The sequence below is a fragment of the Rhinichthys klamathensis genome, unplaced genomic scaffold (genome assembly GCF_029890125.1).
Source record: "Rhinichthys klamathensis goyatoka isolate OS25496 unplaced genomic scaffold, OSU_Roscu_1.1 h1tg000059l_1, whole genome shotgun sequence".
NCBI classification, from domain to species: domain Eukaryota; kingdom Metazoa; phylum Chordata; class Actinopteri; order Cypriniformes; family Leuciscidae; genus Rhinichthys; species Rhinichthys klamathensis.
In genome coordinates this window covers 2,270,978-2,287,050 of record NW_026606604.1, presented here as the reverse complement: position 1 = coordinate 2,287,050, position 16,073 = coordinate 2,270,978, and the positions used below count along the sequence as shown (strand labels likewise).

Here is a 16,073-nt window from a genome sequence, read left to right as displayed (position 1 = left end):
CACATTTCAGGTAGTTTAATCGAACACCCTCAGGCCAGTTCACACAAATATAATTACTGACCTCAATGTTTCTCAACATACATAGAAACTTTCATGCAGAAAAGTCTGTTTTTGATGACCTCAACATGCTTTTTTTAATCTTTAGTTCCAGTTACTATTCACTACATACAGTATATCCATATCATGTATTAACAAGTGTTGCATTAAAAAGCATTAGAAAAAAATGGAAAAAAGCATCATATGTGGTAGTTCAGGGAAAAGACTGACTATCTTATTATTCCATAATACAGGCGGCCTATCACGCCTTTATTAAAATGCATACAGTACAAGATCATTTTGTGTATGGGAAATGCAATGTTATTATTCGCAGGTAAATTACCGAGTAAGTGTTTGTGAATTTTGTGCATTAGTGTTGTTTTAGTCAGACCAATCATTGTCCTCCAGCTCAGATTCGTCCTCAGAGTCACTGTATTCCACAGCGATGCGGCGAGACAAGATCGTGGCGACATCATTGCCCACCGGTTCTCGTTTTGCCTGCTGTTCCTGCTGCTCTTGAACTTTTTTTAGCTGGATACCTGCAGTGCAAACAAACACACACAAACATCAGCAACTCAACTCATTCATTTTCAATGAGAGATAAACAAGAGTTTGTGATGCAATATGTCCGGCAACTTTACAGAAGTTTAACTTTCTGGAAATTAGCGAAGAAGTGAAGTCAGTGGAGCTCATATGATCCATCTCCTGTGAGATACTGTAGTCCAGTGTAGGCGAGACGGAGAAGTTAATGTTACAGGGAGCAATTTCACTATTCAATATGGTTTGTTTCTGCCCACACGCAGGGATAAAATAAGAAAAGGATGCGTGGAAAACAGAAATTGCCAGGCGTTTGATTCATGCTTTCACTGTTCAACTTGTTCATGATATGATGTATTATGAACTGCTGCAATTTATATAAAAAACTATTTACATTCATTGTCGTTAACAAGTTCAGTCAGTTGGGGTCAGTACGATATGTAAAAAAAAAAAGAAGAAATGAATACTTGCACTTAGTAAGGAGGATGTAATAAAAGGATCAAAAGTAACAGTAAAGACATTTATAATATTACAAAATATTCTTTTAAAAATAAATTCTGTTCTTTCTAATTCTATTAATCAAATAATCCTGAAAAAATTACCACAAAAATATTAAGCAGTAAAAATGTTTCTTGAGCTGCAAATCAGCATATTAGAGTGATTTCTGAAGGATCATGTGACACTGAAGACTGGAGTAATGATGCTGAAAATTCAGCTTTAACATCAAAGGAATAAATTACATTTTAAAACATTAAAATAGAAAACTGTTATTTTAAATTCTAATAATATTTGACAATATTTACTGTATTTTTGATTAAATAAATGCAGCCTTGGTGAGTTTTATAACGGTAAAGCTTATGAAATCTAAAAACAAGATGTTTATGTATAACAAGTGTAAAATGCTTATATTCATAACCTAAAGACACTTCATACCCATTCTTATAGCTGCGAGCAGGTCGCTGCGAGCATCGTTGGTGGGTTGGGCCTCATTAGGCACAGAGGGCCGTTTGGGAGTGATGGATTGGGCTGCACTGGATGGAGGGGGTGGGGCTAAAGGTGGAGGAGGGGCAGCCATTGGTATAGAGGTAGGTGGTATGGGTGGGCCATAACCAGCGACTGCTCCCATTGGTCCTAGATGTCCAGGAGGCGGGACCGGTCCCATGGGTGGCATAGCAAAGGCAGTTTGTGCTGATGGGATAACAGCAGGTGGTGGAGGCGGCGGCCCAGAATTCATGTAATCCACACTGTCAACAGAGAGGAAGAGGGAAAGAAAGCTAAATCATGATTTTTCACCTCATTCAACATAAATTTATGCTATATAAATTCAAAAGTCAAAATGTCACAAAATTGTTGATCATTAGGGTGGCAGTATTTGTAAATACCCACTGTGGCATTTACAAATATAGGGGACCAGGGGTTTTCAAACTTTCTGACGCCAAGGACGACCAAATCTACCGATCGCCTTGCAGAAAGACCCCTTTCCTAACAAATAGGCTGTGTCCGAAATCGCATCTTTTGAGTAGGTACTTCCAGTATTTTGAATAAGTAATTACTTCACGACTGCTAAAAAAGGTGAGTGTGTGTAGTATGAATGTAATCTGGACGTACTACATTGGCCATGTTGTCATTCTCATGTGACCTACCAGAGTCAGTTGTGTTGCTTTACTGCTATTCATAAATCCTCTCCCGTGGCCTCATGGGATAGTAAAGTGTCCATCATATGCACACTTCAGAATTCCGCCGGAAGAAGAAGGTCATCCGAGTACTTTTTGCCTACTCTTTTATGTTGTTTACTATAAATTCAGACATACTTCTTTTGTCACATACTATTTTTCGCCTGCTATATAGTAGGGAAGTATGCGATTTCGGATGCAGCCTTACAGACAGCTATTTATATATATACACTCACCGGCCACTTTATTAGGTACACCTGTCCAACTGCTCGTTAACACTTAATTTCTAAGCAGCCAATCACATGGCGGCAACTCAGTGCATTTAGGCATGTAGACATGGTCAAGACAATCTCCTGCAGTTCAAACCGAGCATCAGTATGGGGAAGAAAGGTGATTTGAGTGACTTTGAACGTGGCATGATTGTTGGTGCCAGAAGGGCTGGTCTGAGTATTTCAGAAACTGCTAATCTACTGGGATTTTCACGCACAACCATCTCTAGGGTTTACAGAGAATGGTCCGAAAAAGAAAAAACATCCAGTGAGCGGCAGTTCTGTGGGCGGAAATGCCTTGTTGATGCCAGAGGTCAGAGGAGAATGGCCAGACTGGTTCGAGCTGATAGAAGGGCAACAGTGACTGAAATAACCACTCGTTACAACCGAGGTATGCAGCAAAGCATTTGTGAAGCCACAACACGCACAACCTTGAGGCGGATGGGCTACAACAGCAGAAGACTCCACCGGGTACCACTCATCTCCACTACAAATAGGAAAAAGAGGCTACAATTTGCAAGAGCTCACCAAAATTGAACAGTTGAAGACTGGAAAAATGTTGCCTGGTCTGATGAGTCTCGATTTCTGTTGAGACATTCAGATGTTAGAGTCAGAATTTGGCGTAAACAGAATGAGAACATGGAACCATCATGCCTTGTTACCACTGTGCAGGCTGGTGGTGGTGGTGTAATGGTGTGGGGGATGTTTTCCTGGCACACTTTAGGCCCCTTAGTGCCAATTGGGCATCGTTTAAATGCCACGGCCTACCTGAGCATTGTTTCTGACCATGTCCATCCCTTTATGGCCACCATGTACCCATCCTCTGATGGCTACTTCCACCATGTCACAAAGCTCTAATCATTTCAAATTGGTTTCTTGAACATGACAATGAGTTCACTGTACTAAAATGGCCTCCACAGTCACCAGATCTCAACCCAATAGAGCATCTTTGGGATGTGGTGGAACGGGAGATTCGCATCATGGATGTGCAGCCGACAAATCTGCGGCAACTGTGTGATGCCATCATGTCAATATGGACCAAACTCCCTGAGGAATGCTTCCAGCACCTTGTTGAATCTATGCCACGAAGAATTGAGGCAGTTCTGAAGGCAAAAGGGGGTCCAACCCGTTACTAGCATGGGGTACCTAATAAAGTGGCCGGTGAGTGTATATATATATATATTAAATGAAAAAAACCCAGAAAATTGTATAGAATTATTTTCTATAATTTTTATTGTTTTATTTTTATATTGTATTATTTTATATTATATTATATTTTATATTATTTTTATATTTTTATTGTTTTTATTTTTATATTGTTTTTAATATTATTCGATTTTAAAGAAAACTGTTAAAGTAATAAAAATCTTTGTTAACGACATATATATATATATATATTATTTAGATTTTATATATATATATATATACATATATATATATATATATATATATATATATATATTACATTAAAATATATATTATTTATATTGTATATATTATACTTATATTTAACATAATTATTTTTATTTCACAAATAAGTTTTTAAATTTTTGTAACTGGATGGATTTTAAATCTCATAATTTATGAACAGTCTTTAGAAAGTAATACTAGTATGTAATAATAGTAAGTAATATTATATTAACTGTATTAAGTAACATTATCAAATATATTAAGTAATATTATCAAATATGTGAAATGTACGTTCCAAACCCGTAAGACTTTCGATCATCTTCGGAACACCAATGAAGATCTTTTTGATGAAATCTGAGACATTTCTGTCCCTCCATTAACAGCAACACAACTACCACTTTGACGCTTCAAGTTCATATAAAAGCCTACATTCAACCTGTTCATCATATAAAGCGATCTAGTCTCTTCAGGAAGTTTGGACTAAACCATTCAATTCACATGGAGTAGTTTTACGATCTCTTTATGAACTTTTTGAATCGTCAAAGTGGTAGTTGCGTAGCTGTCTCTGGAGGGACAGACACCCCCTGATCTTCATTTGTGTTCTGAAGATGAACGAAAGTCTTAAGTGTTTGGATGGAACGACACGAGGGTGAGTAATTAATGATAGAATTGTCATTTTTTGGTGAACTATCCCTTTAAGTTCACACACGATCCAATAAAAATCGTATAGATATTACAGAACTTCCTTTTAGAATACATTTTTCAAGTTTGTTTATAAGTAATTGATTTATCTAAATAAAAATGACAAACCTGTAGTCGACAGGTGGGAGGTTCGTAGAGCCATTAATAGTGTTTGATGCTGGTGGAGGGGGCGGAGCCTGGTGCGGACGACCCAGTGTGCCAGAGCGGTATGCCATAGGCCCACCCCGGTAATCCTGGTCCATGGTCATTTGGGTATGAGCTGACAGAGCCGCCATGCTGGGCGGAGGCCCAGAGTAAGTGTGGGCATGGCCAGCGTGGTTGGCCATGGAGAGATAACCGTGATCTGCATGATCTCCATGAGACCTGGATGAATTATGAATTAGATTAGATCAAACTGAGTTTATATATGTGCACTTAAGTGCATGTAGCCCATGTTACCTGTGCTCTGGGGACATGATGCCCTCCGAGGAGCCTCCTCTGTGCACAGTGTGGGAATGTCGATTGTCAGGTCTCAGTTCCTTATCGAATGCCATCATGTTCCATTCCTGCCTGCGGTTTCGAGCTTTTCGCACCTTTTTCACCTCCCTCTGCAGCGTGCCGTCCACACACCGTCTCTGCTCCTGTCACACAGTATTAAAGGACAGAGACATGTTTAATTATCAACAAACACTATACTAGGTTTCCAGCAAAATGCTGCCTAATGGGATACTCACACAGCAAGTCAGAACATATAATTTGATGTTTAATATACATTTCTGTGGAGTGGGAAGTTTGACAAATGATATTTCACTGTACACTACCATTTAATGACAAAAACTCAAGAGAGAGGAAGAAAAGGGTGTTCAACCTTCTGTCGTCTCTTCTCTTTCCTCTTGTCTTCTGTGTCCTGTAGCATCTTCTCCTTCCACAGGTCAAAGAAGTAGGAGGGGTCAGTGTAGAACTTCAGTCCTTCTTTATCATCATCTCTATGGCAACATAAATGAAAAACATTTCATTTTCATGACTGATTTTGGTTTTCTCTCAATTAATCTCTCAATAAAACGATGAGTGTGGTAAATTTGGCTCTGAATACATTTATGTAACCATTCCCACCAGTTGCTAGATTGCTTTTATGGACCTCTTCAGAAGGGAATGGGATTTTAAAAGGATCTTGATGCATCTTTTCTGACTGGCTGCTTTTCCAAAAGTGCTATTAATTGGCCATTAATCATTTATGTAAAAATGCCGAAAACTTTGTTAACCGTATTCAGCCGAACAGACAGAAAAAGAGCGCAGCCACTGTCCCTTGAAACATTCTGCATTAGATCTGTTTAAGTATTTATGAGTGGCCCATATTCTCTACCTTGAGAGCTAGCGTTCACATGAACTACATCTGCCAGCTTTAAGTATTCATGACTGCTCTAAATTCCTTAATCAGACTTCTGACTGACAGATTAAAAGATACATATTTTCTGTCCATTTTTTAATGGTATTTTTCTAATCTGTCGAGGCAGTAAAATAACAATGTATACATTTTAGGCAAGTACAGGTTTTAGGGATTATATGTACAGTAAATGAAATGCTGCATCAGAGCTGATTGCCTATTTGCATTACACTCAGAAAGCGTCTTGTTTTCTGACGGCTGTGCATGGGATTAAACACAGCTGGCTATATATGATTTACTATGCAAATATTACAAAGAAATAATGGCAAACAATATCAATGTAAGTCAATTGGAGATTGAATTATACATATAAGCTTTAATTATAATTAATAAAGATAAGTGAATGATAAAATGTATTATTAGTAATATTACTATTAAACTGATAATACGAATAATTATAAAATAAATTAATGAAATAAAAATGGTTAAAATTGTTAAGATTCAATGTCAGACCAATAAATGTCATTGTTAACAAGTCAATGAAATTAAATTAAAATTAAATTAATAAAAAATTATATCAATGCATGCATCAATAGATTTATAAGATTAAGCTTGAATTATTAATTAAAATTGTTAATAAAATAGTACATTAAAATTGTAATAAAATTGTTTTTACATAAAAAAAAATCAAAGACAGACATTATTTACAAAGCAAAGTATGAGCAGAGTTTGATTTTTTTTTTAGTATTTAGTATATGTTTATTAAGTTTTCCTCATTGGGACTGTGATTTCAGTTTTTGCTATCCTTGTGGGGACATTTGCTCCTCAAACTCTGACCCAAACATGCATAGATCCATTTCAGTTTGCTTATCGACAAGGCAGAAGTACAGGTGATGCTATTAATAGTTTGATGCACTTGATTTTAAAACATCTTGAGGACCATGAAGCTCATGCTTGACTGCTTTTATTGATTTTAATTCTGCTTTTAATACTATCCAACCCTATATTTTAATTAAAAAATAAAGCAGTTAGGTGTGAATCCTGCAATTATACATTGTATTTTTTTATTTAATATTTACAAACAGAACTCAGTAAATAGTGTTCAGTGTTACAGTAAATAACAGACCAGAACTTGTACACAACAAGGACATTACACAAGTGCAGTCTTATAAGTTCCTTGGAGTGTATATAGATAGATCTCTTATGTGGGATACGCGTATTAATTGGGTCTGTGAGAGACTTTGCTCTATTTTACATGAATTGAGGTTCCAAATTTACCTACTGGGGACAATAAAGTATATTTCATTTAATTTCATAGACACATACCTGTAGGGTGAGAGAATATTAAGAGGAGGTGGTTTATCACTCAGATTGTACATCTCTGTCACCGGGATCGGTACGCTGCTCTTGGACACCACCTTCTGGTCCTGTACGGTAGAGCTTTTAAAAGCCTTCCTCATGTTTATGTCCTGAAGAGAGACTGCACAGGGTGAAGGAGAGAAATAGAGAGAGAGAGAGAGAGAGATTGATTACACCTGCGCTCCAGAGTGTGTAAAGTAAACTCCAGTATTGATCTTTTAATTGAAAAAAGAGATGTGAGGACAGGCTTTAGTCTGGGTAAAAGAGATGTGGGGTGCGCAAATTTTTTTGCATTATTTATTTAGTTGATTTTCGGTTTGCAGGAATACAGTGGTATTGATCTTACACTGGAGCCAAGCAACCTCAGAGATTTGTTTTAAGGCAAATTGAGATGCCAATGGCCGCCGTGTATTGAGGGATGACCCTGCGCCCTTGTTTCCCAGAAGCAGACTCACCTTCCTCGACTGTGGAGTCCAGCTGAGTGACCTTGACGGCAAGACGGTCAATCCGATCCTGCAGAGAGTTCGCCCGCAAATAGAACAGGTTTGCCTCGTGGAAGAGCTCTCCGAATATGTCTTCAGCATGTTTACCTTTGAGATAAGAGGAGAATAAGGAGAAGTTTCATTTGTGAGGAAAACAGATGAAGATAAAAAAAGGGAATATATATTATATAATATGAATATATTTCATATATATTTCATATATCAAACTCTTCACTGACACTTTTGTCTCCTTTGTAAACAAGTACACTATCTTTCAACAAACTTTATTAGAGGCAAAATTGTTTGTTGTGGTGTAAATGACATCACAAGTTGTAATTTGTGAAAAAATTTATATAAATAATTTCCACACTATATATTTTTATATGATCAGTTTAAAAAACATATTTTAGTCTAGGTTCGAGACAAAATAACCTATACATTAAAGCAAAAATTAATCATGGTAATAAGTTAAAGGCATTTAAAAAAAATGTTTTAATATGTTCATCATTTTAATAACTAATCATCATATTATTATAATATATTAAATATATAACAATATATATTATTATGATATTAACATTGACAAATAATTAAAATAATTAACTAATAATAATAATTTTACACTTAAACTAATAATACATTTTACATTTATTTAATATAGAAAATAAAGTTATACAAAAGTGTCCGTAGTTGATTAAATTACATAAATTATTCATAGTTATATCAGTATACACACACATACATTATTTGTATTATTTATATTTATATATATAATTACTAAATTATGAATTACATTCTAGTTTTTTTCTGTATTTAAAATATGAATTTTCACATGCATTACATACAGCGAATACAGAACATTAAGGACAAAAAATACAAATTACATTCTGCGGCTGTTCGAGAAAATGTTCAAAAGAAAAACAAAGAATACACTTAACTTTTAACACATCAACTGAAGCTATTAATAACTGCTGTGTTAAACAAAAGCACACAGGAAAATATTTACAGGAAGGAAGAGTGTCTGTTCCTTACAAATTCCTGGCCTATGACCCAGTGCACACACACATATATATATATATATACCACAGATCACACACTTACACTCCTTACAGTACTACACACATGAAAAGCATGTTTCCAGACATGCACATACTATTTTTGTCCCACGCATAAAGCTTTCCCTTCAAGTCCAGTGGGCTGTCATTTATATTTAATCCACACAGCTGCTACTGAAAGGCCGTCTCCTTCTACAGGCATCCACTGAACAACACTAGCAGAGGCACAGTAAAGACACTTGAGGGGATTTCAGGGGTCAGCTGGGGAGTTATGGAACAGGTGGACAGAAAAAAAGAACAGAGGATGGATGGATGGGCAAATCAGTAGCTGGATATGCAGAGAGAGACTTGTCGATTCAGAGGACATGTTTTCAAGATAATAGTCTTACGTAATACAGTCTGAGAGTCCCGTGAGTCGAGAGGAATTATTATTAAGAAGCTTCTCTGGCATCGTGAGCTGAAAATACCACTGGACCACTAAATTATAGACCACATAGAATGGAAATACAAACCAAATGTCTAAAATGAATAAGAAATTGAACTTTTAGAGTAATGTAATGGCATTTATAGTAAAAGCAAGTAAAAATGTGAGTGAGAAACTCGTCGTTGTTTTGGTGGGTGGTTACCAGGGCGTTGTCATGTGGTTTTGAGGCTATTGTCTTTTTTGTTAGTTACGGTACTGGCCCAACTCAAAACATAACTGGGGTTTGGGACAGTTAGGACGATTCCAGGGGCCTTAAAAAAAGTAGGAAACACCCTCCATAATGTGATCGCGACAGTGACCCGGAAATGGTCCAGGGGGCCCAGATACTACCTAGCACAACGTTTTTTTTATGCTCTTCTAAAATATATTACAGTTCAAAAGGGGGGTCAGTGAGATTTGTTTTATTAATATTTTTATTCATCAAGGACACATTCAATTAATCAAACTATAAAATATATTTTCTGCCTTATTCTGTGATAAAAAAAAATAAAAAAAATACATTGTATAAAATCCATGATGACTTTGTAGTACATAAACTAATCACAAAATTGTCATGAAAATATAGGAAAAAATGTTATAGAATACAAATTATTGGTTATTATTCAGCAACACTAAAAAAATTATATCATCAATAAGTTATGTTTTTAAATTTGCTCATCAATATAAGTTAAGTTATACAAGATTCAACTCAACTCAATAATTAGAATGTAATTTAATTTGAAATTACTTAAACATCAAAGTTGATTGTACTTAAAAATGTAAGGCTTTTTTACATTAAAAGCAAGAGATAAGAAAAAATAAAACCTGTCAAAGGTCAGGAAAAAATGTGGTAGACATTTCTGTCCCCCTCACTTCTGAAATAATGGAAAACACCCCTGGTCCTTAATTCTAATTAGCCTAATTCAACAACAATAGAAGCTAAAGCTAAATCCCTAATTAGCCAGTTAAACATGTGTGTTAAACAAAAGAAAGGAACAAGGTGACTTACTGAGACTGCTGAGTTGACGTATGATGGCAGAGAGCGTGTTGTTCATCACACACTCCAGCTCGCTGCCGATGCCCTCCGGTAACACCCCGCGGCACAGGTGCCTGGGCTCAATGTTTCTCTTCACCAGCGGCATGACTGAACCTTACACAGCCGCAGCGCGCTCTACCTGCCCAGACAAAACACAAACCCTGTATTTCAAATCACACACATGTGCACAAACTACAGCTGAAGCGTGAAGGCAAGGTCCATCTATCATGTTTACTCAGTTTTCAACTGTATTTGGATGAAGCTCAAATTATATAACAGACACCCACACATTGAGAGAGAGTGAATGTTCAAATGAAACTGGGACAGTTGGAGATCAAGAAAAGGGAACTGAGTTACTCAGATTTTGGTTAACCCTCTTACACTAGTCAAAACCTACACTGACTCTGAAATCACACTCCTGACGTTCAGCACAAATGAAGCTCAATCCATCCCAGCACAAACAGAAACACAGACTATAACTCCCTCCACAAGCGGCCTAGCATGGCAGGATTACAAAGCATTAAGAAAAGAAGATAGGCCTACAGTCAAAGTAATCCTGTTCATCATCCGAGCGGCCCAGCTGTAGATCAAAGGACAAGAGATGCAAACTGATCATTTGTTTCCCAAGGAAACAATGACATTCTCACTTCTAATCATTCGTCTTCAAGGTATATTACCTGGTGGTTTGTGTGTTGATGTGTGAAAATAATATTAGAATGATTTCTGATGGATCATGTGACACTGAAGACGCTGAAAATTCAGCTTTACCATCACAGAAATAAATTACATTTTTAAACATTAAAATGGAAAGCTGTTATTTTAAATTGTAATACATATATATATATATATATATATATATATATATATATATATATATATATATATATATTTTTTATTATTTCTTTTTAACAATATTACTGTTTTTACTGTATTCTTGATCAATGCAGCCTTGGTGAGCATTAAAGACTTATTTTAAAAAAAACATAAATATATAATATAATATTTATAGTTAGAGTTGAATTTCTTCCCCATAGATGGATTTATTATTAATTATTTATTCTTATTATTTGTTATTTTTTCCCATATTGTCTCTAAGTCTGCACTGGACATCTTTACATCATAAAAAATATGTTAAAAAAAATTCTTTCTGAATATGAAGTTAGCAAAGTAATGTAAATATTTTATCTAGTTATTCATGTACAGTCTATATACTATGGTATGACTGATGCTAAATATTGCTTGGCATGCAAAACAGAAAACTTATATGATTTAATATTTTTTATCAACAACATTAAAGATATACCACGTTTTAAGACAGTTTACTATTTTATGTCTATGTATGACACACATTTTGTGTATTTTTACGTGCAAAGTTTCTTCTCACATAAGTAGCCTAACTAAGCCATTTCATCTGGTTCAACTGAACGCCATGACAGAATGCTCCCATCTCTGGAAGAATAACCCCCACATTGATTGGCCATCTGCGAGGCCATCTGCCGTGTGATTGGCCAAGGGGGGGGGGGGGGGGGCGGTTGAAAGTCAAAGATTAGGGACAAGAACAAAAGGGATGGTGGGACAGCATCTCAGAGTTCATCTTATCTGCATGCTTCCCTGCTTCCTGTTTTCCAGCTCCACACCCAGCTCTCCATTTCCTGTTCCTCTCTGTGTCACATCTCTGACTTCCTGTCGTCCCAAACAGCCAGAACAATGATGCAGTTGGGGTGTGAAGAAAGTTTCACTCGCACACAATCACAACACTTTAATAACTGCTATGTAACCGCTAACTTCCTCCCATATCCCGCTTGTACATAATAAACACAACTATGAATACAGCTTGTGACTACTCCCTGAAACCAGGCCCAGCCTTTTCTACACTGATTTTATAGGAAAATATGTGGAATTCTATTAAATAGATTTAATATATTTCATGAAATATATTAAATGGAGCTGAAAGGGAGCTAAAGTATTATTTAATTTGCCAAAACATTCAATAAATATACATGCAACATTATGAATGACAGAATTCTGCAAAATGTATATATATATATATATACACTCACCGGCCACTTTATTAGGTACCCCATGCTAGTAACGGGTTCGGACCCCCTTTTGCCTTCAGAACTGCCTCAATTCTTTATGGCATAGATTCAACAAGGTGCTGGAAGCATTCCTCAGGGAGTTTGGTCCATATTGACATGATGGCATCACACAGTTGCCGCAGATTTGTCGGCTGCACATCCATGATGCGAATCTCCCGTTCCACCACATCCCAAAGATGCTCTATTGGGTTGAGATCTGGTGACTGTGGAGGCCATTTTAGTACAGTGAACTCATTGTCATGTTCAAGAAACCAATTTGAAATGATTAGAGCTTTGTGACATGGTGGAAGTAGCCATCAGAGGATGGGAACATGGTGGCCATAAAGGGATGGACATGGTCAGAAACAATGCTCAGGTAGGCCGTGGCATTTAAACGATGCCCAATTGGCACTAAGGGGCCAAAAGTGTGCCAGGAAAACATCCCCCACACCATTACACCACCACCACCAGCCTGCACAGTGGTAACAAGGCATGATGGTTCCATGTTCTCATTCTGTTTACGCCAAATTCTGACTCTAACATCTGAATGTCTCAACAGAAATCGAGACTCATCAGACCAGGCAACATTTTTCCAGTCTTCAACTGTTCAATTTTGGTGAGCTCTTGCAAATTGTAGCCTCTTTTTCCTATTTGTAGTGGAGATGAGTGGTACCCGGTGGAGTCTTCTGCTGTTGTAGCCCATCCGCCTCAAGGTTGTGCGTGTTGTGGCTTCACAAATGCTTTGCTGCATACCTCGGTTGTAACGAGTGGTTATTTCAGTCACTGTTGCCCTTCTATCAGCTCGAACCAGTCTGGCCATTCTCCTCTGACCTCTGGCATCAAAAAGGCATTTCCGCCCACAGAACTGCCGCTCACTGGATGTTTTTTCTTTTTCGGACCATTCTCTGTAAACCCTAGAGATGGTTGTGCGTGAAAATCCCAGTAGATTAGCAGTTTCTGAAATACTCAGACCAGCCCTTCTGGCACCAACAATCATGCCACGTTCAAAGTCACTCAAATCAACTTTCTTCCCCATACTGATGCTCGGTTTGAACTGCAGGAGATTGTCTTGACCATGTCTACATGCCTAAATGCACTGAGTTGCCGCCATGTGATTGGCTGCTTAGAAATTAAGTGTTAACGAGCAGTTGGACAGGTGTACCTAATAAAGTGGCCGTGAGTGTATATATATATATATATATATATGTCCATCCGACCCATCCTGTATATATATATATATATATATATATATGTACATTTTGCAGAATTCTGTCATAAATATAGACTGTATTTGTATTAAACGCAGCTGAAAGGCAGATAAACGCATAAACACATTTGTAAACAGCCAAAACATTTATTAAATGTAAATACAACATTGTGAATGACAGAATTCCTTAAAATTGGTAAAAAACCTGTAAAACTACTTGGATTTATATACGGTAAAATGGGTTAAATGCAGTTGAAAGGCAGCTAAAAGCGTTAACAAACTATCCAACACATTTAAAGTAAACTCAACATTGAATATTACAGAATTATTATACAGTATATGGTCAAATCTGAGGAATTCCGTGAAATGGATTTGTATGGTAAAACGGAGAAGGCAGCTAAAAAAAATAAATAAAAAAAATTAGCCAAAACATTTAATAAATGCTTAATGCAATGTTGTAAATGACGTGTATTTAAATCTTATAGAGTTTTATTTCATGTGGACCTGCATATAACACACTCAGAAACTGAACCTAAACAATGACTGTGAATTACATTAATAAGCTGTAGTTTGTTACCATTTACCATAGTAACTGTGTACAAGTAGCCACAAAGTCCAATGTTCTTAGACATCGCCTTCCGAACCTGTTCACTTTCCCTTTAAAAGTGAAAAATAAACAAACAGCCCCACGCTTTGACGGTGACCTAAAGAGACGTGAACTGAACTTCCCTGCAAATATGCTATCGGGCCTCACACATGCCCTCGGACACTGCTGTTGTTGTAGTCTAATGAGGTACATGTCTGTGAGAGTTGTAATGCGTTCATTAAGTAAGCGCACTATCTCTCTACGGCATTGTAATTCTGCAGCGCACGGCAGTATGGACACAACCCACACTAATTACATAGTGCATTGAATTAAGACTGCGCTGGGAGGGGGGCCAGAGACACAGGAGACAAAGAGACCAGAATGGGAGTCTGAGTGGCATGAAAAGCAGTTTGTGAGATAGTTACACAGGAAACTGTTTCAGTAGGGAAGAACGAATCCAGAAAGAAGGGACGGGCAAAGAGTGAATGAGTGAAAAAGTAAGAGGGAGAGAGAGAGAGATGATGGGGGAGGGAGAGTGGCAGGGGACCTCAGGGAAGCCACTCTGAAAGGTTCCCGGGACAATAGCCCTCCGTTCACACGGCAACAGAGGAGCTCTCCCATGCATGTTCCGTTCCCTCCCCCAACCCCGTTACCCCCGCCAGCCCACCCTCTCGGTCTTCTTCAAATAAAAGAAGCACTCCTGCCTCTCTCTCTCTCCTTTCAGCGGCCTTCTATTTCCATAAGTCTGTGCCTGCTCCAAAAAGCCACACACATATCACTTCAGACAGACAAAATCCAAGCTATACCTTCTTTCAAATAATGCACACTTTGGGATGCTGGAACAACAAGCACGGATATAAAATGAATAGTGTGCATCACAGCTGTTTACAGCCCCATTAGTGCTGCTGACAGGCTTTGAAGTCCATCAGACCCATCCCGTGACCACAGGAGGCCACATCCTGTCCGAACTATGAGGGAGACACGAATCCACTCCCTAAACGACAGGACGGCAATGCATTAGCTATTCATAACTGAAGTAAAGCGCATCTCTGCGCGTAAGACTACATTAATATTTCAGAACGGATCACGTCACACATGATGAAGGCTTGTGAATGTCACGAGCAGTTGCTCTGTCAGATTTCAGCAAACCCGTGCATAACGCCTGGGTTTATCTCAAAAAGGATCAAAAGCTAGCCTATTATTAAAAATTTTTAACACTTTCGGGTTAAATTAATTAAGTTTCCGGTTTTGTTAATAACTAAACAAGTTGCGAATTTCTGTTATGTGTTATACTCTTTGATAACAGTTGACTAACAGAGCACTTTCAGTCTTTACAGTGATTAGGTTGATCTTATTGAAAATATGTAAACTTTTTTATTTATTTTTCTAAGGAGGACATGTATATTCTATACGGCACGCAACGCTTGTTATTGTTATTGTAACAACAACGCTATTCTCATTATTATTATTAATGCAGTATAATAAACACCAAATATAAAACAACAACAATTATAGAACATGTTCCCGCTATTAGTTAAAAAAAATAATAAAGAAGAATCAAAATAAACTCAACACTAAAGAATCCCAAACCTCATGTTCCACTTATTACATAAAGCTCGATAAACAGTAAAGATAAGAAGTGCAATATGACAAAATAACTACATTAGCGAAGATAAGTAAATGTTTGATGCTTACCAAAAGTGAATTTTGAGGGAAATTATATTCGCTCACATGTCCAGGGTTTCAGCGGTTCGGGTTGCCATCCTGTGTGTCTCCATCGGGTCCATCCATCTGACCATTCCAAACAATCCGCTTGG

At 37.2% G+C, this 16,073-nt stretch overlaps 1 protein-coding gene across 2 annotated transcripts; it reads right to left on the bottom strand.

Moving 5' to 3' along the window:
* Positions 1 to 16,068, bottom strand: wasf3b (WASP family member 3b). 2 transcript variants are annotated; one of them, XM_056248919.1, is made up of 9 exons: positions 15,952 to 16,068; positions 10,359 to 10,524; positions 7,805 to 7,939; positions 7,317 to 7,470; positions 5,475 to 5,592; positions 5,066 to 5,247; positions 4,736 to 4,990; positions 1,507 to 1,817; positions 1 to 575 (listed from the first exon to the last, which is right to left on the bottom strand). In XM_056248919.1, the coding sequence occupies exons 2-9, from the start codon at positions 10,489 to 10,491 to the stop codon at positions 418 to 420; spliced, it is 1,446 nt and encodes a 481-aa protein (XP_056104894.1). In that variant the 5' UTR covers positions 10,492 to 10,524; positions 15,952 to 16,068; the 3' UTR covers positions 1 to 417. The 2 variants fall into 2 exon arrangements, with proteins under 2 accessions (XP_056104894.1, XP_056104895.1); XM_056248920.1 differs by having other exon boundaries at positions 15,988 to 16,058.
* Positions 16,069 to 16,073: the final 5 nt, after the last annotated feature.

Coding starts and splice junctions, on each gene's coding strand:
- wasf3b (XM_056248919.1), bottom strand. CDS start 10,491: ATGCCGCTGGTGAAGAGAAACATTGAGCCCAGGCACCTGTGCCGCGGG. Junction 5,593..7,316: donor AATATTCTCTCACCCTACAG/GTATGTGTCTAT, acceptor ATGTTGCCATAG/AGATGATGATAAAGAAGGAC. Junction 5,248..5,474: donor AAGAGAAGAGACGACAGAAG/GTTGAACACCCT, acceptor ACTGTGTGACAG/GAGCAGAGACGGTGTGTGGA.